Source organism: Trachypithecus francoisi, unplaced genomic scaffold, assembly GCF_009764315.1.
Source record: "Trachypithecus francoisi isolate TF-2019V2 unplaced genomic scaffold, Tfra_2.0 Lachesis_group21, whole genome shotgun sequence".
In the NCBI taxonomy this organism is placed as follows: domain Eukaryota; kingdom Metazoa; phylum Chordata; class Mammalia; order Primates; family Cercopithecidae; genus Trachypithecus; species Trachypithecus francoisi.
The window spans coordinates 36,749,675-36,776,995 of NW_022681467.1; the positions used below are offsets into that span (position 1 = coordinate 36,749,675).

At 39.0% G+C, this 27,321-nt stretch overlaps 1 protein-coding gene across 2 annotated transcripts in view; it reads left to right on the forward strand.

Annotated features, from left to right (window-relative positions):
• Positions 1-27,321, forward strand: part of TOP1 (DNA topoisomerase I) — a 98,025-nt gene that overhangs the window by 35,914 nt on the left and 34,790 nt on the right. The window contains exons 4-8 of one of the 2 annotated variants that reach the window (XM_033186422.1): positions 13,306-13,429; positions 14,718-14,773; positions 17,221-17,316; positions 18,282-18,357; positions 21,653-21,759. In XM_033186422.1, coding sequence (XP_033042313.1) covers positions 13,306-13,429; positions 14,718-14,773; positions 17,221-17,316; positions 18,282-18,357; positions 21,653-21,759 — 459 coding nt within the window. Of the gene's footprint in view, positions 1-13,305; positions 13,430-14,717; positions 14,774-17,220; positions 17,317-18,281; positions 18,358-20,352; positions 20,428-21,652; positions 21,760-27,321 lie in introns of those variants that run through there. The other variant, XM_033186423.1, reaches the window with a different exon arrangement.

Sequence of the window (27,321 nt, forward strand, 5' to 3'; positions counted from 1 at the left end):
GGCACCTAGGTTGATTCCATGTCTTTGCTATTGAGAATAGTGCTGCAGTGAACATGTGAGTGCATGTGTCTTTTTAGTAAAATGATTTGTTTTCTTTTAGATACATACCGAGTAATGGGATTGCTGGATCAGAAGGTAGTTGTGTTTTTAAGTTCTTTGGGAAATCTCCAAACTGCTTTCCCTAGTGGCTGGACTAATTTACATTCTCATCAACAGTGTATAGGTGTTCCCTTTTTTCTGCAGCCTGCCAGCATCTGCTGTTTTTTGATATTTAATAGCCATTGTGGCTGGTGTGAGAGATCTCATTGTGGTTTTGATTTGCATTTCTCTGATGATTAGTGACATGGAGCATTTTTTCATAAATTTGTTGGCCATTTGTATGTCATCTTTTGAGAAATGTCTGTTCATGTCTTTTGCCTGTTTTTTTAATGGGGCTACTTGTTTTTTGCTTGTTGAATCATTTAGATTCCTTATAGATTTAATTAGATCCCATTTGTCAATTTTTGCTTTTGCTGCAATTGCTTTTGGCATCTTTGCCGTGAAATCTTTGCTCATTCCTATGTCCAGAATGGTATTGCCTAGGTTGTCATCTAGGGTTTTTATAGTTTTAGGTTTTATATTTAATCCATCTTGAATTTATTTTTGTATGTGGTGTAAGGAAGGGGTCCAGTTTCAGTTTTCTGCATATGGCTAGCTAGTTATCCCAGCATCATTTGTTGAATAGGGAGTCTTTTCCCTATTGCTTATTTTGGTTGACTTTCTTGAAGATTAGATTGCTGTCAGTGTGTGGTTTTATTTCTGGGTTCTCTGTTCTGTTGCATTTGATCTATGTGTCTGTTTTTGTACCATTACCATGGTGTTAGTGTTTTTGTACCATTACCATGCTGTTAGAATACATTTTTTTAAGTGCACATGAAATGTGCCAAAGTAGATCATACTTTGGACCCCACCCTCCTTTAAACCATCTTCCTTTGGCTTTAATGCCTCCATGCCTCTCCATCTTTCTGGCCACCCTTTTCACCTCTTTCTAATGCACAGTCATTCCTTAACAGTTTTTGGCTGTCTTTCTCTGCTACCTGTTTTGCTCTTTATCCTTATTTTGCATTCCATATTCAGTCTTGTGAACTTATTTTCAGTTCCTTAAACATAGCATGTTTTCTGATGCCACTAAGCCTTAAAACATGCTGTTGCTGGTTCTGTAATAACTCTGTTGCCCTTTTGCTGTCATTTTTTTAGTTGCAGCTTAGACTTGACTTGTTCCAGGTATCCTTTCTACCCATCTTCTCATATTAAATGCCACTTTTGTGTGCTCTCTGGTGCCTTGAATATATTCCTATCATAATAATAATTATGATATTTAATTGTCTCTTTACTTTTCTCTATGGCCTCCTGCACTCTAAAGTCCCGAAAGCAGAATTGGGATTTTTTTTTTTTTTTTTTTTTTGGCGGGGGGGTGTTTTTGTTTGTTTGTTTGTTTTTGAGATGGAGTCTTTCTCTGTTGCCCAGGCTGGAGTGCAGTAGTGCCACATCAGCTCACTGCTATCTCCAGCTCCCAGGTTCAAGTGATTCTCCTACCCCAGCCTCCCAAGTAGCTGGGATTAGGGTGCATGCTACCACACCCAGCTAACCTTTTTATATTTTTAGTAGCGAAGCTAACTGTTTTGTATTTTTAGTAGCAACGGGGTTTCACCATCTTAGCCAGGCTGGTCTCAAAACTCCTGACCTCAAGTGATCCGTCCACCTTGGCCTCCCAAAGTACTAAGATTACAGGTGTGAGCCACCACACCCAGCCTTTTGTATTCATTTTGCATCCTTCAGGCTTAGTATGATACCTGGCAGATAGGTGGCACTTACTAGTCTATATTTATTGAATTAATGAGTGGATGATCTATGGGTACATTAGTTCCCATCTTCTCTCTTTCTTCTCACATACTCTTAATCTTCTATAGGATAGTTATGAAGTCACTTTGACTCATCTCATTTTTCACACAATTGTGTGTGGTAAAGTAAACATAACAAAATTTACCATTTTAAAGTAGCATTTAGTATATTGACAGTAGTACGCAAGTATCACCACTGTTCATCTCCAGAACTTTTCATCATCCCAGACAATCTCTGAATTCACTGAATAATAACTTTTCATTCTGTTCCCCCATCCCAATATCTTTCTACTTTGTCTTTTTTTCTCTTTCCCTTTCTACTTTTTATCTTTATGAATTTGCCTATTCTAAGTACCTCATATAAGCAGAATAATACAATATTTATCTTTTTTCGTCTGTTTTGTATTCCCTTAATATGTTTTCAAGGTTTATCCATATTGTAGCATATCGGAAATTCATTCTTTTTTATGACTGAATAGTATTCCATTGTATGCCTGTTACCACATTTAAAAAAATCTACCTGTTGATGGACACTTGGGTGTCCCTTTGGCTACAAATACGTATTTGAGTTCTGCTTTCATTCTCGGGGGTATATACCTAGGAGTAGAATTGCTAGATCATGTCCAGCAATGGCTGCCTGCTATGTTTATACTGTGCTAATTGATGTGAAGTGTGAAAAAAAAATTAGATAACCTTTGACCATGAACAGTATCATCTGAGGATGTGAGAGACCTGCTTACAGATCAGATGAAGAATGTTGATTTTTATTTTACTAGACTGTAAGAAGAAATTCCAAAAGACTTTAAGAAGAAAGAGGTTAATATTTAAAACATAAGCTTTTGAAAAGTTATCTTCTCTAACACGTTCTACTTTGTTTTGGGAGGAAAGATACAGTAAAAGTGACATAAAGGGCTTTGAGACATGTAAGTTTGGCCTTGTCCTGTTTTATAAAAATCTTCTCTTTAAAAAAAAAAAAAAAGGGTGTGATTTTTGTAGAAGAATTCCTCATCCTTGTGCATCCATTTAGGTCTCATGTGATCTTGACTAGGTTACCTAACCTTCTTTAACTCAGTTTCTTCATCTTCATCTTGATACATGCTTCACAGGGGAACCATGGGAGTAAATAAATACAGAAGCTCTTCAGTTGTGAACTGCTCTACAGATGTGCAGAGATGACACTTTTACATCTATTTAAAAGCATACTTTTCCAAGATCATATTGTAGGCAAATTCAATAATTTGTTATATGTACTTTTGTGCCCCTTCTTTTTTTTGAGACAGAATCTCGCTCTGTTGCCCAGGCTGGAGTGCAGTGACATGATCTCGGTTCAGTGCAACCTCCACCTCCTGGGTTCACACCATTCTCCTGCCTCAGCCTCCCAAGTAGCTGGAACTACAGGCGCCCACCACCACACCTCCCTAATTTTTTATGTTTTTAGTTGAGATGGGATTTCACCGTGTTAGCCAGGATGGTCTCGATCTCCTGACCTCGTGATCCGCCTGCCTTGGCCTTGCAAAGTGTTGGGATTATAGGCGTAAGCCACCGCGTCCGGCCACTTTTGTGCCTTTTAATACTTTCTTCATTCCTATAAAAATGCTAGCCTTTTCGCCAAGAGCTATTGGAAAAACCTGGCCCGAGTTTCTCTTTACATATGACATGACTAAATCTAGCCCTTGGTCTCTTATTCACGTGAGTAAATTTTAACAGTTTAATCAGATGATCTGTTGTAAGCAGCCTTTTTTTTTTTTTGAGACGGAGTCTCGCTCTGTCGCCCAGGCTGGAGTGCAGTGGCCGGATCTCGGCTCACTGCAAGCTCCGCCTCCCGGGTTTACGCCATTCTCCTGCCTCAGCCTCCCTAGTAGCTGGGACCGCAGACGCCCACCATCTCGCCTGGCTAGTTTTTTTGTATTTTTTAGTAGACGGGGTTTCACCGTGTTAGCCAGGATGGTCTCGATCTCCCGACCTCATGATCCGCCCATCTCGACCTCCCAAAGTGCTGGGATTACAGGCTTGAGCCACCGCGCCCGGCCGTAAGCAGACTTTTAAGTACTTCCCTGTTTTGATGTCTACTGACACAGTACCTCTTTGCAACAAAGCAAGGATATTGGTTATATTTCAGTAAAATTATTTTACTTTATTTTTTAATTTTTTTTTGAGACGGAGTCTCGCTGTGTTGCCCAGGCTGGAGTGCAGTGGTGTGATCTCGGCTCACTGCAACCTCCACCTCCTGGGTTCAAGCGATTCTCCTGCCTCAGCCTCCCGAGTAGCTGGGATTACAGGTGCCTACCACCACGCCAAGCTAATTTTTGTATTTTTACTAGAGATGGGATTTCACCATATTGGTCAGGCTGGTCTCGAACTCCTGACCTTATGATCCTCCTGCCTTGGCCTCCCAAAGTGCTGGGATTACAGGCTTGAGCCAGCGCACCCAGCCTCCAGTAAAATTTTATATACACTGTGATCCTTTTAAAGTATCTCTGATGTTTTTAATAGTTTAGGGTTTCTTCGATTTCTTCTGTAGCAGATTAAAGAAATCTTCAGGATTATGTAATCACATCTGAACCCCAGAATAATTAGGATGTAGCATGTTCTGTTCCAAAATGCTTTCATTTATTCCAATCCTTGCTTATCAATTGTAGCTAATTTTGTGGCCATTTGTTATGAGAAAACAAGTGTTTCTGTGTCCCTTCCTTCTCTGCTAGATATTAGCACCAATCATTTGTCATCAGGCTACACTTAGGACCCAAGCCCAGGAGGCATCTTACTTTCCTGTGCAGTAGCAATACTGAAGACTTGGAGTGGGAGAGTAGCCTTTCTGCAGAAACAGAATGGGGCTATGGATCCACATCCCAGGAGATGCCATTTGGTTTCCTCTTTATTGTCCTCAAGCAAGGTGCAAAACAGGGGAGCAGGTATTAAGAATCATTTCATCTTGTCTCCTCTTTGTGTGGACAGGAGTCTGAGGTCACATGCTCAACTATAGTGATGTGGTAGCAGAAAGAAGAGGATGTGAGACCAAGGATCCTGAGTCCCCACTACATTATTCCTTCCAGTGAAAAATACCTCCCTCTGTAAAAAGAGTTAGTTTAGTTTTGTAGCCAAACTGTCTGTTTAAATACAAGCACCCCTTACTTGTATGCGTATGGTAGGCAGCTCAGGTTTAAAAATGTCAGATCATCTCAGGCACTGCCATTATCTCTCTTTGTCCCCAAATCCCTAAAATCTTTGGCACTGAAAGTATTAATCTCATCAAATTCTGAACCTATGAAAACTTCATCTCTGTCTTTCTCTTGTCTGGCTTGTAACATCACAAGAACAGCTCACACCAAAGTTAAAAAATAATTTCATCAATCATCACTTATCTCTTGACACTGCTTCTTTCTGCTCTTCAGGTCCTTTTTCTTTTGTTTTTGGAGTCAGGGTCTCATTGACTCCTAGGCCGGGGTGCGGTGGTGTGATTATAGTTCACTGCAGCCTCCCTGGGCCCAAGGGGTCTTCCTGCCTCAGCCTCTTGAATAGCTGGGACAATAGGCATGCACCACCATGCTTGGGTAATTAACTTTTTTGTTTTTAGTAGAGATGGCAGTCTTGCTATGTTACCCAGGCTGGTCTGGAACTTCTGGTCTCCCACATTGGCACCCCATAGTGTTGGGGTTACAGGCATGAGCCATCATGGCCATCCCTCTTCTAAAAAAATACATAAATAATCTCAAAAGGAATACTCTTCTAGATGCCAAGGAATTACGTGGCTTGTAGGATCTCACAAGCTACCTTTCTTAAAGGGTTGCATTCTTATCCATTGTTTATCTTTAATACTAGATCTCTTATATAAACAGAATATTATTAAAAGCAATTTAGGAGAGGGGGCCTGATTTTAGAAAATAAGAGAATCGTGTGAAATGAAATTCCTCCTCTTAGTTTTTGACTCTGTGCATCTCTTGCCAATTTTAAACCTGGCATTCACACTGGAGTGACAAATTTGTGGAAAGCAAGAGAAGACAGAAAACTGCTGTGAAATAGCAAGGGAAGTACTTTTCCAGCCATATTGGCAGTGCTATTCTGTACTGTCAGTGTGAGAAACATCTGAGAATAAGGATGCTTTTGGCTTCTGCTTTTCTTTCAGTTCCAAATCCTACCTGAACTGTAGTTGAGAACGTGTAGAATTTTAGGAATATGCACTTGATTTTAGCATCCAGTTCTCAGATTAGGGGAGATTTTTCTGAAATTAATAAAATTTAAAAGAGACGTATGCTGCTTTCCATGTGAGTGGTTTGCCAGAGCCCTCCCTTTGTCTACACATCACTATATCAGCCTGCCTAGGGGAAATGGATAACTTACATAGTCAGAGAAGATTGAACAGTTTGGAAATGAGGAAACTCAGTATCACCACCGTTCACGTGGGAGTCAGTGTGATATATTGAATAGCACACTAAGATGAAAGTTAAGAGGCCAGGTTCTGTCATTTATAAGCTATGTGTCGTGATCCAAGCTGCTTAATTTCTCTGGGTCTCATTTTCCATTTTGATCAGGAGTTGATAACAGTACCTGCTTTGTCAAGCTTTCAAGTTTGTTTATGCACATGATAGCTCTTTGGGAACTGTAACATACTAAATAATTGAGATAATGATGGTGATGATGATAATTACCACAAAGCCTAGTATAATATCATGCAGATAAATTGGAGCTGTTGAGTCTGGTAGTTGAATCTAATTCAGTAGTTATTGATAGCATTCATTTTGGAGCCCTGATATTTTCAGTATTTTCAGTATATTTATCCCTATTATAGTGAGCCATCATCATTGTTTTTAAGATTTCATGGTGGAGACAGCATTTGAGCTAGCCATTCAAAAATGGTTAAAATTTTGCTAAGGGAGAGTAATGGTTAGAAAGAAAAACGTAAGCAAAACGTAGAGGCATTGTAGTATATGCTTTGTTCTGGGAGGAATCTAGTTAGGTGGGTTACACAGGGTGGAATAGTAGAAAATGAGACCCAAAAAAGTGACTTGAGGCAAAACCATTAAATGCCATTTCAAAAAGTTGGGACTTTTACTTACGCTAACTAAAAAGGTGAGGGGGAAATGTTGGGACTCGATTCTGAGTTGAGCAAGAAGCCATTGGAAATAGTTGAGCAAATAGGACTTAGCCACAAATGACGTGAAGGATCTGAGAAAAAGGGTTCCTATCTTGGATAACTGGGAGGCTGTTTACACTATTAATAGAGACAAAGAACTTAAGGGAGGAATGGGAGTTAGAATGGGTATCGGTTTTGCCATCTTTGGGCACATTCTTTTATCCTCTCTAGCCTGAAAACAAAGGATTAAATAATTTCCAGGAAATTACATTTACCTTGAAGTTTTGATACTTCTATAATATAAAATACTAGAGTCCTTGTGATTTTGTTTAGTGATGTATAATCGGCATTGTAGTGTATAATGATGATGGACATTAAGGAACCCTTGTTTCTTAGTGCCTTTTGGAAGCTGGCTAATTTCAGAAACTGCGCTCTTTTCCCAGAGGGAACTTTTGAAGTTACTTAAATATTTAATTTTACAAACATCATTTAAGCTTTAACTGTCTTACTATCCTTGAAAGGGTCATGAGTTTCCCTCCTAAACCAAGACTTTGAAGCTCTCTGTGCTGTCTCACAGGAATCCCCACGATCCAACTTCATGTGACCTGCAGAGGTCTGCTGCCTTGAGAAGTAGACAGGTAGCTGGGCTATGAGTGGCTAAGTCCTTTTCTCAGAATATATGGAGGCTCCTTCTACTTTTAACAGTGCTTTTTTTTTTTTTTGCTTTGTTTGGGAAGTAACAGAGTAGTCAAGTGCATGACTCTGGAGCCGGACTGCCTGAGTTTAAATCCTATTTCTTTCATTAAAGGTAGTTCCTTGGGTGAGTTACTTAACTTCTCTGTGCTTCAGTTTCCACATCTGTGAATTGGAGATACCAGTACTTACCTGAGTTTTGTTACCGACATTAAATGTGCCTGGCACTGGGTGCTACTCAGGTATCTGTTAAATACTTTTATGGGGAATGGAGGACAGATTTTAAATAGTTTCCCATAGCCAACATTCTAGCTTTCCAGAATATTAATATTTTGTTGTGGTAGTGGTGGTCTTTTTTCCTAGAGAAACAATGCTTTGCCAGAAGGGAAACATTTTTCCCTACTGACTCCCTACTTCCACCCTTTCTCCCACTCTTCTATATAAGTGTCTTAGAGAGACCCTGGTCACCCTTTTCTGTGGTCTGCTTAGCTCCAGCAATTATCATAGACCAAAGGTTTTGCTGTCATCACTTTAAAAATAGTGTAGGTTATTTTTTCTTTCTTTTTTAATTCTAAAAAAAATTTTTTGAGACAGAGTCTCACTCTGTCGCCAGGCTGGAGTGCAGTCATGTGATCTCGGCTCACTGCAGTCTCCAACTCCCTGGTTCAAGCGATTCTCCTGCCTCAGCCTCCCGAGTAGCTGGGATTACAGGCATGCACCACCATGCCCAGCTAATTTTTGTATTTTTAGTAGAAATGGGATTTCACCATGTTGCCCAGGGTGGTCTCAAACTCCTGACCTCAGGTGATATGCCTACCTCAGCCTCCTAAAGTGCTAGGATTACAGGTGTGAGCCACCACACTCCAGGTTATTTTTTTCTTTAGTGGAATTCAGCCAATTGAAGCATAATACATGGCATGAACACTCTGGAAAAGTGGGTTTGGATCTTTCCATTTGTTCTCTTTAGCATTGACTTTTGCTTTTCTAGTCCCTGCTAGTGTGTTGGAATCTTACCCCATACAGATGCAAAACTATGAACCAAGAAGTCAAGATCTATGCATTGCCAATAATTGATTGTTTTCTCTTTCAGAGTTCCTCCTGCCCATGGGGTAAATTCATATTTCATCCATAAGTGTGACCATTACAGAAGTATCTAGGACTGCTACTGTCTGTATTTTTGTCCTTCAGCATATCCCAGACTAAACTTACTCTTAAAATATGTTTGTCTGACCTTCGGGTTCCTTCCTGTGGTTGATATTAAGCCTTTCTTCTACTCTTAAAAGAGAAAATGGGAGGTGGGGGGGGAAGAGACCAAAAAGGCAACCCTTTCAGGTGTCCAGCATTTTTCTAATTTAGCCCTACTGAAGTTTCTTCAGTAATTAATCAGCTGTTTTTCAACCTCTAAACTGGCTAATATTATAGCCTTCAGTTGTACTTTTAAAGCTCTTTTGTTATTTTGACATATTGTGTCTGTTTTGTATGGAAAAGTAGCAGGTTCAGTATGAAGATAACATAGTATTTTATCTCTTAAAACAGGCAGCCAGGCCGGGCGCGGTGGCTCAAGCCTGTAATCCCAGCACTTTGGGAGGCCGAGACGGGCGGATCACGAGGTCAGGAGATCGAGACCATCCTGGCTAACACGGTGAAACCCCGTCTCTACTAAAAAAAAAAATACAAAAATCTAGCCGGGCGAGGTGGCGGGCGCCTGTAGTCCCAGCTACTCGGGAGGCTGAGGCAGGAGAATGGCGTAAACCCGGGAGGCGGAGCTTGCAGTGAGCTGAGATCCGGCCACTGCACTCCAGCCCGGGCGACAGAGCGAGACTCCGTCTCAAAAACAAAACAAAAAAAAAAAAACAGGCAGCCAGCAAATGAACTTGCTGCACTGGTCAGAATTTCCATCATTTCACGGCTAATGAGAAAAGTGCAGTTCTTTAGCTACCTTGAAAGTCTAACATGTCCTAAGTCTTTTGGAAAAAGACATACATGTTAGAAAATCTCAGAAGGATGCGTCAGCCTGACTGACCCCACATTGACTCCATTTTATTTGCTGGCCAAATCCTGTTTCTGACTTTCCTGGCACAGCCCTGGACATGCTTCTATATCATAGGACTTGTTCCCCAGTACCTTTGCTACTTCCTTCAGGTGCATTCCTAGGAAAGACTTGCAGTGGGGTTTGCAGTTTGCCAGCACTCCTGCCGGTTTGGGGTTATGGAAGCCAGGTTGGGCTCCCAGACACTCTGCTCTCTATTTGTGGAGGCAGGGACAGTAACAGCACCTAACAAGCAGGGATGAGCACATTGTATTCAGAAGCCTAGTGGAGCTCTATAAACCCAAATTTCTAGCAGTCTTCTATATGATGCCCTGTAACAGAAGCTGTCCTTAACCCTGAATCATCTGAGGTCAGCTAGTATAAAAATCCAAATCTGCTCTTATACCTAAACAGGAGTAGAGGAGACTTGGCTTCCTTTGGAAAGTCAGGATGATAGCTTCATCCCATTCTGGTTTTTGTGATTAATTTTGACCTGCAAAGAGGTTTACTTCTCTAGCAGGAACTTTGAATTTCCTATATACATTTCTCTCTGGTTAGCAGGCAGAGGAAATATCACTGACTTTTGGCTTCCTGGCAGATGTCTCATTTGCCTTGTCATTTGTTGATTCCTTTTCCCTGATCTCTGTTTGGTGTGATAATATACACCAAAGCTGAAAACTGCAGGGACACATGTACACTTGTAGGTACCTATGCTGTGATTACCAAAAGGCTCAGAAAGCCAGTTTTCTAGTGAAATTGGCTAACATTCTAAGAAATGCTTTCATTGAGAAAGAGAATGGGTCAGGGAAAGGTGGAACTTAACGGAAGATGGAGTGTTCCTGAATTCAGATTCCTGAATTAGCCATTTATAGTTTCATGGAAAGACAAAAACAAACAAACAAACAAAAAAAAACAACAAGCGACCCCAAAGGTGTTTATCCTTTCAGGTATCCAAACATCTTTAATCTAGAAAGTTTCTGCTTGATGGTAAAATAAAGCTAGGACCTTATAGCAAGTCTCAGACTCACCATGGCTGTTTTTTAACACCAGTCTACCTTAAGCAGTAGGTATCAATTTAGTGGAAATATAAAGGTATTGATATGTAGTGGAGGCTGCTCTGAACTTGGAGGTGGAAATATTAAATTCCAACTTTGCTTTTAACATTGCAACTTTGAGTAAGTCTTTCAACCACTGTCTCCTGTTTGTATGAGCATAAGGGGATAGATAATAAAACTGGCCTCACAGAAGTGTTGTGAGAATTGAATGAAATAATGTATGTGAAAATACCAAGTACAATGCTTGCTTAGAAAGTAGAATTTTGTTTTGCTGTCCCCTCCCCCACTATAGTTGGCAGGGCAAGGGGAGGCAGTATATTCGTCCATCAATATCATAGATGCAGTTGTTCCCAGATTTTTTGCTTTTAGGCAGAACTTTGTATAGATGACTTACATACCTTCTTACAGTTGATGCTTAATAAAACAAAACTACCATGCTTTTATAATGGAATGGTAAGCTCAGACATTTTGCTGGTAGTATAAAAACCAAGTGCCTGTGATTATATATACAGTAACTCCTGAAGAATCAATTATAATCTCAGCAACCTTGCTCTTTGACCATTCATTCTAAAGCTTGGAGAAGTTAATGAGAACAGATAATAAGAGTGCTAATGCAATTGGAAGACTTTTTTTTGTTTTTTTTAAACAAAGTAAGGGATACATTTTTAAATAAAACACTGCATTTTGGTAAAAAACACAGATTATGAGAACACATTGAGTTAGAGGAACATCATATTAATTCCAAGAACAAAAAGCATGGTGGAGAAATTTTGTAACCATGCACAAGCTCTGTTCTCATGAGTTAAAAAGAATTTTCCTCCTATGGAGACTTGTTATTTAAATGTGTGTCACATGTAAATAACAGTCTAATGAGCGCAATATAGAAGGAGAAATATGTAAGCAAGGGAAAGTGGGCATTGTTGTGTTTTTCCATCTATTTCAGTACTTGAGTCTTTCCTAACCTACAGTGTATCCTGTTTCTCCCTGGCTAGATTTCTTTTTTTTTTTTTTTTTTTTTTTTTTTTTTTTTTTGAGACAGAGTCTCGCTCTGTCGCCTGGGCTGGAGTGCAGTGACCGGATCTCAGCTCACTGCAAGCTCCGCCTCCCGGGTTTACGCCATTCTCCTGCCTCAGCCTCCCCAGTAGCTGGGACTACAGGCGCCCGCCACCTTGCCCGGCTAGTTTTTTTGTATTTTTTAGTAGAGACGGGGTTTCACCGTGTTAGCCAGGATGGTCTCGATCTCCTGACCTCGTGATCCGCCCGTCTCGGCCTCCCAAAGTGCTGGGATTACAGGCTTGAGCCACCGTGCCCGGCCAATTTCTTAAAGTTTCTGCTTATTCATCACTCAAATACCTTTCTCAAGTTGTAGCTACTTTTGTGTGCAGTGTGTAACAGCAGATGTTCTCCCAATCTAGATTTGTTGCTCTGCCTAACTGCATGCCATCCTTTGTTTCTCCCTTTATGATCTTCTGCTGTAGTCAAGTGTCCCTTCAGAACAAACTTCATGGGATGGACATAGCCTAATGAGCTCATTGCTGATGAAGTCTTTTTTTCCTGTGCATTGGTTAGTGCAGTAAGCAAGGCTCCTTAACTGCCTGTCCCAGTGTACTGAAAAATAATAGCGTTCTGTCACCTTAAACTACAACTTGTGGTTTTTACTTATTGCTTCTTTAGTCTTTGACCACATGCATGTTTTTACATAGTTGCAGTTATTTTATTATATTTCTTTTTCTGTCATAAACCTTTCAAAATGTATTTGTGGTACTCAAATTATAGCTTAACAGTTAAATAATTTGATATATTACAGTTTCCCTACTTGTTAGGTTGTATCCAGTTTTGGGATTTGTTTGTTCGTTTTTGTTTTTTTTGTTTGTTTGTTTAAGGGAAGCACCAAAATAAACATCTTTATATGTAATGTTATTTCCCTAAGAGAAATTTCCAGGAGCTTGATCCCAGGGTAAGAAGCTATGCACAGTTTTCGTGGTTCTTGCCTTATAATGTCATATTTTGCTTTTTTAACCTTTAATTAAAGAATGTTCCTATGCCCTTGCTTTCAGATGGGTCTTTTCTTATTGTGAGGAAAGGACTAACATAAGTCCCATCTAGAAGTGACTAACTTGACTAGTTAAAACTAGAAGGAAATACCCACTGTATTGGGCTGTTCACTTCATAAACCCTGGCTTGGCTACATGTGTGATATGTTTCAAGTCTGGCACAAAGCCACCAAACACTTTCTTGGTGAAACCTCCTCACATCAGATATGAATGCTGAAGTGGGAGCTTTCATTGTTTTTGTGCTGGTAGAACGTTGCAGAAATACACAGGGCTGGCTGTGTATTCTTAGTCACTTTTAAAAAAATGTCCTGGTGTGTCTGGAATGATGGTTTCTGTTCTTTGCAAAAATAAAAACATCAAACAAGATAAAGTCCGATGTAACCAAGACCCTCTACTTGAACCTTCTGTCAGTACTGTTTAAGTACTGTAAGTTTCCATGGTTCATGTTATCTTAGGATATCTTGTGAAACGAATCCTTGTGGTCCCTACTCTGGGTAACACTTTGTGACTTAACTTTTTACAGTGAACATAAAGATTCTGAAAAGAAACACAAAGAGAAGGAGAAGACCAAACACAAAGATGGAAGCTCAGAAAAGCATAAAGACAAACACAAAGACAGAGACAAGGAAAAACGAAAAGAGGAAAAGGTACAGAGTTTTCTAGTGGGGGAGGAAGGGACGTGGATGCACTTTTGTTTACCTTTAAAAGCAGCTATCTTCACTGCATAGTAAGATCCCTTGGCCTTGGAGTGAAAGGTCTCTTGTCAGGAGAATTCAGAGCAAACTTTAGTCTTAAACTATAAAAACTAAGCCTTTTATCACCATATGTCTCACAGTAGCAGATCTGTCCATATCATTACCTTTTTTTTTTTATGTTGCCAATGGATACATTGAGAATGCATTAGGGAAAATTCATTGTTTTTGGGAGAAGGCCTAATGCCTTGTTGGTCTTCTGTTCATTAAAGATTCTTCCCGAGTGAAAATTTAGTGATGCTGGTGCCCTTTGTGGCTTTTGGTTCCAACATAACCAGTACAAGCCTTCTAAAAATGACTAGGCTCACCCGGCTGAGAATGAATAGTACTCTGTATAGTTTTAAAAAGAGATTGTTTTTATTTTAGCTTTGAAAAAGTAATTTTTGTACTTGGTAAATTCAGATACTATGAAATAAGGAATATGGTGAAGAAGACATCTCTTCACCACTGACTCATTGTCTCCCATCCTTCTCAGAGGCAGCCGCTATACTGATTATGTTTTGTATCCTTCTAGAGATACTCTGTGTATATCTGTGTGTATGTGTGTATCCCTTCGTGTGTATATATGAAGATTTTTTTGAAAGATAAAGTTTCTGACGAATCTACAAAGCAGGAAGTTGAAGGGGAGGGGGTCATAAAGTATACTTTGCTGAAGTCAGAAGGCAGGGCATACAGTTTTTTGTTTGTTTGTTTGTTTGTTTGTTTTTAAATAAAGACAGGGGTCTCACTATGTTGGCGAGGCTAGTCTCGAACTCCTGGCCTCAAGCAGTCCTCCCACCTCATCCTCTCAAAGTGTTTGGATTACAGGCATGAGCCATCACATCTGGCCCATATGTTTTGTTTGGTTGGTTTTTGCTTTTGTTTCCTCACTGCACTGCCAATGGCAGCTTCTTGAGTAGTGGAACATACTTATTGGGGAAAAGAGACCTGCCATCACTTAGGTAAAAAGCTGCCATTTTGAAGGGAAACCTTTCTCAGTGAGTTGGACAGTTTCACCCAGAAGAATTGTTAAAAATGAGTGTTGGAAAATGTCAGGACCTTTAGTTCATCTGTTCAGTTTTGCTAACATAAGAGCCAGCCTGTGATCACAACGTCCCAAGACTTGATGCTACATATTCTCAAAAAGAGGTTTCTTCAGATTTAGTCCTTTCAAGGTACTAGTTACTGTTGTTTGACTTTTCAGGTTCGAGCCTCTGGGGATGCAAAAATAAAGAAGGAGAAGGAAAATGGCTTCTCTAGGTAAGACTTTGCTGCTGCGTGGGCTTCCCTTTCTCCGGGTGGGCAGCAGGCCAGCTGCCTGTGTTGTAATGTTGTCTGAGTTTACCCAAAACACACTGACCTGGCCATCTTGATGGTTCCCAGAAACTCAGCAGTGAGAAGACTTGGTATAAGCCAACCTGAGCCTTTCTACAGTGCCATATAGTGAGACTGACCAGCACATTTTCCAGAAGGTTATTTCGAGTAGAGAAGATTGACAGGAGAGATTTTTAAAAATTGAGATTTGCATATCCCAAAATTTGTCTTTTAATGGTATACAGTGTACTGTTTTTCTTTTAGTATATTCACAAGGTATTACAGCCTCTTCACTAATTCCAGAACATTTTCATTTCTCTAAAAAGGAACTTCATATTCAGTAGTGATTATGGAGTTTTCTGAACAATTGCTTAGTCTGAATTCGTCCTTAGTAATATTAGGAGATTTATATATAAAAGATCATTTGACCTACATGTTAGGGATGAGTGTAGATTTGGGTAGAGTTATGTTATCTCTTTTCTAGAAGGAGAGGGAAATGCACACAATCTAGAGGTTACTTTCTATACTGCTTTTACCTTTATAATTTTGTTTTCCTCATCCTCAATTTCCTAAAATAAGCCCAAAAGGTCCCCTCTACTTTCGAAACAACTAGATGTTTATTGTTACATATTCTCACTTCACTGAATGACAGAATGGATTTATTAGAAATAGTTGGAAATATTTGCATTATTGACTAGGACAAAACACTTTGAGAGTTTTGCTTCCTTGAATCTTTGAACTTCCAGTTTCATTTGTTAAAGTTTTTGACAGTTGTGCCTGGTACTCTGGGTCCTTTAGACAAGGAGAAGCAGGTGCCCTCTTCAGGCGTGTTTCATAATTGTTCTAGGAATGCAGAATAATAAAATTCAAGAAGCATTAGAGCTGCAAGCTGCCCTAGGAATTTTGATTTCTCAGATAAAGTGACCGAGGCACTGCTGGGCTAATCTCTGCCAAGAGACGGCCTTGGATTTTTATTAAACTGATACGAATAAACTTTTTGGACTTGGTGTGTAGTTGTGAGTTCATTTTCAGACTTTTTGGGTTAGAAGATTAGGAACACAGCCTTCTTGAGGCAGTGGTCTCTATGTTCACTTTGTTGGACTCCTTGCTGGCTTCTGTGTATGTCTTTGTAAAGAATCCAGATGCTTCACTGGAATACAGTTTTCTGCTAAATTGTTTTAGGACTTCTTCCTTCAGACCTAATAACTCTTCCCACATGTTTTTGTCTTCAGTGTGACAAAATTAGGATCTATCATTTACTTAACTAGTTGGGTAAATGATAGGCTTTCTTTCCTTCTGGACCCTAGGGTCTATGTCAGTATTCAGGCAGGAGGCGGAACAGCTGTAGAAGCTGGCATTTGGTTAGTGTGCTAAAGTAAGTTCTTTAAACATTCAAATTCTATCACAAGCAGGGGGACCCAGTATGCTTTTTTTGGTTGGAGGTACTCTTGAAACCCTGTGAATATACTTTGTAGTGGAGTCTGGATTCTTAATCCTTGGATCCCTCCACAGGGGGCAGCTACATGTAAGGAGGCCAATGCTTGTACTGAGTTAAGGCAATGAGGTTCTGAAGAGATGTGCTAGGCCACGGAGGATCCCTTGTGGGGCAGTGATTGTTGGGCTCTATGGTATTTTTTACTTGTTCCTTCTTTGTTTTGGTTCAAGATGGTTGTCTCAAAGGATTGTCTTTTTATATTTATATTTTGAAGGTAAGATCTTAACAAATAGTAGTGAGACACTCTTCTGTATATAAAGTAAACCTAAGTTAGGACATTGAACAATGAATAGATTTGGCATAGGATACCTTCTGTTTATTCTGGTTTAACACATGCCCTTCTTTTGTTGTAATGTTGTCAGCTTGGTTATCTTTCCATGTAACTGAATATACATGTACATTATTGCCAGATTTTTAGAACTTTAAGATACTAAGTTGGGGAAATCAACTTAGTTTATTTCTTTATTTGTTTATTCCTTTCCTTGTAAAAGCTGTACTTTAGCTTTTGGAGTACTGGAACAATCAGTTCAGCTTGTGGGGTCAAATATATGGTAGGTTTCTCGTGTAAGGCAAGAAAACACCTTAGGTTTATTTCTGGAGTGGTTCGTGCCATGCTGGCAAAGACAGCTAAGAAATAATGCGAAAGAATTCTGAGTTAGAGTAAGGAGTCTTGATCCCAAATCCTGATATTGCCCATTCACATGTACAGTGAGGACAAATACTGTCTACTTCACAGGATTGAAGTGAGAAAAAGTGCTCACAGAAAATCTTTATAATATATATGTGGTTATCCTTATTTATATTAGCTTCTTCTCAATGAGATGACATATTCCTTCTTTGTATTAATACAATACAGATGTTCTAGCACTCTGTGACCAGCAATTTTTTTTCTCTTTAGTCCACCACAAATTAAAGATGAACCTGAAGATGATGGCTATTTTGTTCCTCCTAAAGAGGATATAAAGCCATTAAAGAGACCTCGAGATGAGGATGAGTGAGTATTTTCTTAAAACTTTGACTTTTGAAAACAAAAAGGAGGAGTTTAAAGAATAAATGTGATGTGTTTCTTTATAATACATATAGAAGCTGCATTAATTGGCTTTTACTCATTTGGGATTTGTGATTAATGGACTGATTTCTCTGAATTATGAGAAGTAGGGTTTGCTAAGCAAGTAAGTAGTATTCCCAAGGCTTACATGAAGATTATATAGATTTTTCTTATTGTAAAGGCAATAGATATTTATTGTAGAAATTTCAAATAATACAGAATTCATGAAGAATAAATTAAGTCACTTAAAATTTCTCATTGCCTACCATAGATAACTTAAAGCAGTTTCTCTTAGACCTATCCCTGTCAGTACATTCTAAGTGAAGTTTCAGTGTGTAAAAATAATAAAACTGCTCATAAAACATGTACCTCTTTCCCCAGATTCAGTGAGATTAAACTATATTCATTATTTTCACTCTTATATAGCTTACTACGCTATTATTATAGTAGAAAATGGATGGAAAGGGAGAAGGGAAATACTTAGTGAACTCCTTTGTATTCATTCAATATAGAATTTCTTTCCTCCACATTCCAGTGAGTTACTGCTATGTGGTGGCTAGTGTGCTGTGCGTTTGGTTCCCAAACTTTCATCTTTTATTTTTATTTTTTTTATTTTATTTCCCAAACTTTCATCTGATAATGGTATTTATTTCTGCATATATCCCCCCACCCTATTTTGCTTCCAGGCCAGTGTAAGTGTTTAGTTTTGCTCTATATAGGGCTGTAACTATTCCTTTGGTCTGACCTTCATTATTTTCTCCACTTCTGTTACTCTTGACCGTAGAATGCCCAGCCAAGAATAACAGCAATTACTCCTGCCGTGGAGGCTTCCAAGAGTTGGTAGGTCTCCTATGAGTGAGGACTCCTGAATCATAATTATGCTAACTGTGTATTCATGTTCCCCTTTCTAGTGCTGATTATAAACCTAAGAAAATTAAAACAGAAGATATCAAGAAGGAGAAGAAAAGAAAACTAGAGGAAGAAGAGGTTAGTAAAGAGACTTAGGCCCTTTGGGGTGAGTTTGGAAGTGAGAGTTTTCCAGTAAGCAGCTTCTTAAGACAAATGAGTTTTAGGTATTTATTGGCTTGTTTGTTTCAGTAATAACATTAGGGAAAAAAATTTAATAAGTAATGGCTGTGGCACTGGTAGTTTTAAGATCTCTATGAATCCCCACAGTGTCTTAAGTTAACCACAACCAGCAGTGATTCTGCTGTCAGCCTTCCTGGGTGTCTGTCTACCCACAGCTATGCTGCCAACAGATGTTCTTCCAAAAAGTATATCATCTTCATATATATAGAAGCAGTGTTAACAAGAAACCACATTTTGGCTTATAACCCTGAAGAAATTTCCCTAAGAATTTTTTGCTCATCATTCACTTTGGGTAACCATTCCTATCTAAAGTTCTTTAATGGGTGCCCCTTTGACGTAAAATTGACACCCAAACTCTTTACCGCAGCTCCTCCCAGTCTGGCCCCTGCATCTTGTGCCTCTCTTCATCTTGTGCCTCTCTTCATCTTGTGCCTCTCTTCATCTTGTGCCTCTTCTCTAGCTTGCTTGTACCAGTCACATTAACCTCCTTTGTTTCTTTTCCACACCAAATTCTTTCATACTTCCGAGATATATGGAGCACCTGCTGTTCCTCTGTCTGGAACACACACGCTCCCTTCTTTATCCTCTTGGCCTATAACCTTCCTCAAAAAACTCGGTTCCGTTTAAATGCTTTCCTAAATGTTCTTGTTGATGCTTGTGGTAGATTGAAAATAGAATCATATGCTTTCTCCTTTTGACACTTTTGAGTTCTTATACTAAAAAATTGTTAGCAGGTAATTCAAGAAAAGATGTCAGAAATTCACAGAGGTCTTAATGATGCCCTCCCCTAAGAGAAGAAGGGGTTGTGTGAGTTCTTAGCTCTTATGCTACATTTGAGGTTAGCCACTGTCATGGGCAAAATGGGTTCACAAATGTAAAGTGGATAGTTTGAAGTACCAGCAGTAAAGAGAGTGATAGTGAAGGGGCAGGGAGTCTTAAGAGGATAATCTGTCATAATAGTAGAATGATATTAATAATCACAATTAAATGTAATAGGTGCTTACCATGTGCCAGGCATTCTTCTACATTTTTTATATATGTATCATTTCATTTAATCCTTACAACCTGAAAAGGTTGTTATATCCCTATTATCATCTCCATTTTGCAGATGCAGAAATAGAGTATAGAAGTGTTGAATCACTTGCCTGAGGTCACATAGCTACTAAAGTGGTAAAGCCAGCATTTGATCCCATGCAGTCTGACTTCAGCGCCAGCACACCAGCTACTAGATTATCCTACCTCCCCTGGGACTTTGTTGATTCCCCTGATTCTGCAAGGAGGGAGAAGAAAGGTCTTTAATGAAATCATATGAAGACTATTAGTGAGTGAGTTGAGCCATAGAGAGATGATCAGGTCCTGTATTTAGAAGATCATAGTTTTTATGACAACTAGTCTATTCTTGGCCAAAGTTCAAATTAATAAGCACTAATTCAGGGAATTGAGAGTGAAATGTTAAGTAGTGATTATGGTAGTCAACCACGCCACTTCCATGTACCTAATCAGTACAAACTAGTCAGTAAAGGAATATAAAACTTGAATTCTCCAAGTGTTGTTTTTCTTTTATGTTTATATTGCATTTATGCAAAAATAATACTCTGAATTTGTTAAACCATTGGGAAAAAAGAACAGTTGACTTCAGTTTTTATTCTATTTAGCAATCCTACCACTTGGGGGGAAAAATGCTGGCTGAAAGACTCTGAATTAATACAGTCTTACTGTGGCAGGGACCCCGGATGGCAGAATCTGTCATTAAACCTCACTCGCCAACTATGCTTTTTGTTGTTATTGTTGTTTTTTTTTTTCCTCTTGTTTTTGAGAATTGTTCTGAGGTCTCTCCGTGACTGATACCCCAATTTGAGGTTTGAAAACATACCGTGTAGCCAGTAGTTTCCTGATGGGACCTTCTGCATGCCTGCTCAGAAGCTGTTTAGAGTATCTTCACTGAAAAACATTTCCCTTTCCTGTGGTGTGTTTCACCCTAAATAGTAAACATTATCTGAATTAATATGATCCTGTAGTACCTTCTCCCAAACATACCCACATATTTATATTCTCCATGCCTGTTTTAAAATATGGGTGGTACTGTAAGCTTTTCCTCTTTTTTCTATTCCTATCTGATTGCTCTCCTATTATGAGGGTCTAAAATGTTTATTCCAATTATTGCCGTAAGTCACATTCTGTTATTTTTCTCATAAAGTTAGGCTCTTATCATAGTTAATAACAGCTGTATGACCTTTATCAAGTGAAAAAACCTGTTTCAAAGTCCTTGCTTGTAACTGGAAATGGTTAAATGAACCCGTCCATACACTTTCCAGCTGTGCCACTCTAATTGATTTTAAGATGGTTCAAAACCACCTTTAAACTTGTTGAATAAAGACTGAATAAATAGTTAAATTATGTTGAATAGGTAGGACACAGGAAAATATTCTTCGAAAGAGTTCAGATTCTGAGTGGGATCTTCACTTGTTGAATATTACATTTTTGTTTGGGTTTTGTGTGTATGTTTTGAGATTTATCTCTGTATTGGTGAGTTCTGCCTGTTTAGGTTTGATACCCTTTTTTTGTGCCACTGTGATCAGCTCATTTACATTCAGAGTTCAAAGAAGAGCCATAAAGAAATACCACCATAGGAATTGGTATTATTTTAGAACCTCTGAAATACTTGCTTACTGCATCATGACTTTGTGTATACAAGCAGCAGCGATAGAACTATACTCAACTAGATCAACTGGGAATTTTCTTTCATACTGAATGCTAAATATCTAATGCAAAGCCTCGTATAGCCGTTATTGGATTGTACTGGAAGAGGTTTAAAGATGAGTAGGATTAAACATAAGTGAGGAAAAACTAAGTGAGGAAAACACACTCGGATTACTCTCTAGAGCAGTACTTTTCCAAACTCCTCTGAGGTTTAAAAAAAAAAAAAATACAGTTTTCAAGTCTCTTCCCCTGCAGTGTGTTTTTTAACTACTTTCTCAGGTAGTCGTTTATCAGGAAATTTTAGGAAATACTGCTCTAGAACAGAGCACCAGTACCTTGTTATTCATCTGTCAAATGAGAGGAGTAGACCTGAGATCTTCTTTAGTTCTAATACTCTGTGATTATAGTTTTTCTTCCTCATGGCTCCCAAAAACTGCCTCCAGAAGTGTGATCAGTCCTTATTTAAGTGCTTTCTCACCATGTTTCTTTGTAGGATGGTAAATTGAGAAAACCCAAGAATAAAGATAAAGATAAAAAAGTTCCTGAGCCAGATAACAAGAAAAAGAAACCGAAGAAAGAAGAGGAACAGAAGTGGAAATGGTAACATCTCAGCGCTGGGTTAAAATGCCACCTCTTTTATTGCATATCCTTACGAAGCAAGAATATTGAGTTATTAAAATTAATATCCTGATATTTGGGGTAAAATACTTAAAACAGTTTCTCTAGAATAACATTCGAAATAAGTTTTCCAACTTCTAGTGAAATCATTAACTGGCTCTAAATCTATTGGATCTCAAACTGGTTTCCACCACTGTGAACAGAATGGACTGTAGAAGCAGACCTATGTAGAGGTGGGAATGTAGCATACGAAGAGAGTACAGATGCATTTAAAATCATAGGAAAGGATAGATTATTATGTAAGTCGTGTTGGGAAAACTGCCTGTTTGTTCAACAACAGAAGAAACCTCAACAAGAAAATGTGGGCGAATATTTTTATAATTGTGCAATCGTGAGGATCCTTTGAAGCAGGACATAACCAGAGCCATAAGGAAAGGTGTTTTACATTTGATACATCAAAGTTCAATTTATGGCAGATGGACAACTTCATGCCATTAAAAAAAGAAAAAAAGCAAAGTATTTGCAGCACAAAGGGCTGATATTCCTAATATGAAAAAAAGCTCTTTTAAAACAGGTATGAAAGGAATGGTCTAATCAGAATGTGAGGAACAGGCAGTTTAGTAAAATAAATGGTTAATAAACATCTAAAAATATGATCAACTTCATAAGTAATCAAAGATGCAAAAAAATCTTTTTTTAATGCCTCTTAGATTGGGAAAGATTAATAAGTGAAAATATCTAGAGTTGTGAATATGAGAAAACAAGCATTCTCCCTCCCTGTAGGAGTGAAAATTCAGTCTTTATGAAGGACAGTTTAGTCATAGCTGGTTGCTCTTGAGAAGCGTGTTTAGGTGGAGAACTTTTCTACTTTTGGTGTTTAGAATCTTGAAATAAACATGTTTTTAAAAAATACTTATTTCTGTTAACATATTCTACTATTTACTATACCAACAGTACATGATTTTGTGTTTATGATGAAAAAACTCAAATGATTGAGAGATTTAATAGAGTAAAAATCAAAGTCACCTGTACCTCTCTTTGCCCATTCTCATTTTCCTTTCCAGCTTTCCAGCTTCGAGGTAATCACTGTTCATAACTCGGTATATAGCCTTCCAAACCTGTTTATGTGCCTTTATGGCTTTTGTAATTTAGAACTTTGATGTCCACAGCACCTCTGAGGAAAGGGAGAAAGAGCACTGACCAGGAAGGTGGCAGAGAGGAGAGCCACAGTGGCAGAAATGTGGCCACACGGTGACAGCTGTGTGATTGGCATGTTGCTATGGCATCGTGGGATTAAATGGGAAATATAGAAAAGGAATATCACAGAGCAGAGGAACCCTGGCTCTTTCTAGAGGTCAGAGTCAGAAAGTAAAAGGCCAGGTGCGGTGGCTTATACCTGTAATCCCAGCACTTTGGGAGGCTGAGGCTGGTGAATCACCTGAGGTTAGGAGTTTGATACCAACCTGGCCAACATGGCGAAACCTCATCTCTGCTAAAAATACAAAAATTAGCTGGGTGTGGTGGCATACACCTGTAGTCCCAGCTACTTGGGAGGCTGAGGCAGGAGAATCACTGGCACCTGGGAGGAGGAGGTTGCAGTGAGGTGAGATCATGCCACCACACTCCAGCCTGGGCGACAGAGTGAGATTCCATCTCTCAAAAAAAAAAAAAAAAAACAACACAGGGCACAGTGGCTCATGCCTATAATCCCAGCACTTTGGGAGGCCAAGGTGGGCAGATCACTAGGACAGGAGTTCGAGACCAACCTGGCTAACATGGTGAAACCATCTCTACTAAAAAAATATAAAAATTAGCTGGGCATGATGGCGTGCACCTTAATCGCAGCTACTCAGGAGGCTGAAGTGGGAGAATTGCTTGAACCCGGGACGTGGAGGTTGCAGTGAGCTGAGATTGCATCACTGCACTCCAGCCTGGGCACAAAGCAAGTCTCTGTCTCAAAAAAAAAAAAAAAAGAAAAAAAACATGAGTTTATTTTCCTTGTTTTTATTTCACTTTTCTTTAGAACTAATACAACATTTTCAGTGATCTTGACCTTTAAGAAAGTGATTTTTAGAAATAAAGTGATTGTGTAAATTAGGGGTTATTACTTGGAGTTAAGAGAATGGTACGTTGGTAAATTCATCAGTCAGGGTTCTGTGGTAGGTACTCAATACTTGTTAAATGAACAAATAAATTTCCTTCTCAGGAGCTCCCTGCTGTCTCCCCTTTACTTCAGAGCTTTGGCTGTTTTTGGAATCCAGGCAAGTGCACTGGGTCCGGCCTTCTATGTGTAGAATTACGTGCCCTTGAGGGGTTTAGGAGCCTAATTTTGCTTTTGTGGTTGAAATCCTTATCAGTGTTGCCACACATTCTCTCTGAGAGACCATGACTTTTGGTTTTTATTATTATTTTGGGTTAAAGGGGAACTGGCTGGTCTTTAACTAAAAGTTGTTTTTTGAGGGATGAGCAGACTTTGCTACAGCTTCTAATCATTTCTCAGGTGCGATGGTTAAACCTTGCACATTCTTTTCAAGCACAATGCTTGAATGGCACGTCGAGTTTTTGGAGTTTAAAATAGGAATGAAGAGCCTCTTAACTGATAGAGGCTGCGTATTGTACTCTGAAGTCAGTTATCCAGTACCTCAGTGACTGCCACTAATGATCTAGTTGGGAACTTAAATGACAGATACTCTTACGTTAACTATTCCTTATGCTGTCCCACTAAAATAAGTACACACTTTACAAGCTTGACAAATTTGACACACTTTACAAGCTTGACAAATTTGCAGATCTTTTGCTTTCCTTCTAAGTCCGCAGAACTGTTTATCTTTACCAGAAAAAAAACACTTACTCTGATCTTTATCTCCCTCCTTTGGTAATTGTTTGGTTGGAAAAGGTCCAGGTCCTTCAGGGTTTCTTTGCTATATCACATTATCTCCATAGAAACATTGTTATAAGTGGTGGCAGTGTGTTTGGGTTCATACATGAAATCCTATTTATCCCAGATGTCCTGATTTTTAACTGTTGGCCATTGTAGCTGAACAGGGTTTTAGCATTGTTGGGTTAATTAAGTACGCTTTTGTATCAGGGCTGACCTGTGGGAATATAAGTTGCAAGTTAATTCTCAACAGATGATTCTTCATAAAGAATTAGAACCTGGGGAGTTTATTGCAGGTGTTAGGTGTGACTTTAAATGGGGTTTTGAATCTCTTAGCAAAGGTAAAATGCTGTGAGGAGTCAGGACTGTAATGTAAGGAATTAGTGTTGCAAGACCAAGACTCAAATATATGGTCAATGATAGTGATAAGAAATTTATGGAATATGGATTATTGACATTTTGCTCAAACCAGAAAAACTGCCCTTAATTTCAAGGATTAGCATTCAGAATCTATAGCATGTGACCTTTATTTCTAAATTTAAAAAAAATTAAATATGAGTTTTATAGCATACTGTGAAGTGCTTGCTAACTGCAAGGGAACTTGATTTTAAAAAGCACATGGAGTTTACTTTCCTGTCTTTATATTTCTAGCACTTTTCCACCTTTCCCCTTCCAAGCAGATGTTATTATTAAATTGGTACTTGATTATTCTAGTCAAGCTGCCAAAGGGAAGCCATTTTGATGTCTAAGTACATGTTTTTGTTTGTTTGTTTTTAAATTTGGGGGGAATATATGCACGCATGGGGAGGCTTAAAGGACAAAACTGTTTGCTTTTATTTGTACAATAATAGCTGTCAACCCAGTCACATGAGCTTATTGAAAGACATACTCTTTCTGTTTAAACTGAGGTTTAGCGTTGCGATTCGTTGAATCTCTTAATTTGCTTAAATGGTAAAGAAGTTGCTGTGGGTCTGAAGATACACATGTTGAAATAGGAATTGTAAAAACAGTTTGGAGTCTTCATTTAAAAACACTGTAGGGCTGGACATGGTGGCTCGCGCCTGTAATCCCAGCACTTTGGAAGGCTGAGGTGAGCAGATCATGAGGTCAGTAGATTGAGACCGTTCTGGCTAACACAGTGAAACCCCATCTCTGCTAAAAATACAAAAACAAAATTAGCTGGGCATGGTGGTGGGGGCTTGTAATCCCAGGTACTCAGGAGACTGAGGCACAAGAATGGTGTGAACCCTGGAGGCGGAGCTTGCAGTGAGCGGAGATCGCGCCACTGCACTCCAGCCTGGGTGACAGAGTGAGACTCTGTCTCAAAAAAAAAAAAAACCACTGTAATTGAAGAGAAGAATGGTGCCAAAGTCTCAAGATAAGGGAAAGTGTGGCATTCTGAATCTCCTCACGGTTACTCCGTGACTGCTACATGTCTGTCTGTTGAGATGTAGGAGCTCTTTATATATTTTGTATGTTAACCCTGTATCAGATACGTGATTTACAGATATTTTCTCCCATTCTGTGAGAGGCTCCTTGCAAATGCTCTCATACACCTACATATATGTATATTTTCTCTATTTGGAGAGTAATAGACTGTAGGACTGGGTGAGTTCCTGCATTGAGATCTTTTTATTAATATATCAATGACTGCCAATTTCATATCTGAAAAAGTGGTAGATTAATTATAGAAGATCTTTAATGTTCCTTTGAGGTCTAAGATTCTATTAAATCTTTATTTTTGTTTAAATTATTTGTGTAAAATACATATGACATAATATTTATCTTAACCATTTTTAAGTGTACAATTCAGTGGCATTAAGTACATTCATATTGTTGTGCACCATCACCATCTCTAGAACTCTTCATCTTGCAAAACCGAAACTCTGTAGTTATTAACAATTTCCGACTTGTCTGTTGCCCCAGTTCTTTTTTTTTTTTTTTTTTTTTTTTAGACGGAGTCTCGCTCTGTTGCCCAGGTTGGAATGCAGTGCTGCAATCTCAGTTCACTGCAACCTTCGCCGCCTGGGTTGAAGCAATTCTCCTGCCTCAGCCTCCTGAGTAGCTGGGAGTACAGGCTCCCACCACCACGCCCGGCTAATTTTTTACATTTTTAGTAGAGATGGGGTTTTGCCATGTTGGCCAGGCTGGTCTGAAACTCCTGACCTCAGGTGATCTGCCCGCCTCGGCCTCCCAAAGTGCTGGTATTACAGGCGTGAGCCACCGTGCCCAGCCTATTCCCCCAGTTCTTGGTAAGCACCATTCTACTTTCTGTCTCTATGAATTTGACTACTCTTGGTACCTCATATTAATAGTCATACAGTATTTGTCCTTTGTGACTGACTTATTTCACTTAACAGAATGTCAGCGCTCATCCATGTTGTAGTGTGTTTTAGAATTTTCTGACTTTTAAAGGCTAAATATTCCATTGTTTATACTGCATTTTGTTTGTTCATTCATCTTTTGATGGACACAGGTTATTTCTGCCTTTGGCTGTTGCAGATAGTGCTGCTGTGATCATTCGTGTACAAGTATTTGTTTGAATATTGGGCATATTCCTGGGAATGGAATTGCTGGGTCATGTGGCATTTCTATGCTTAACTTTTTGAGGAACTGCTATGCTATCTTTTCCACATTGGCTGCACCTTTTTACGTTCCTACCAGGA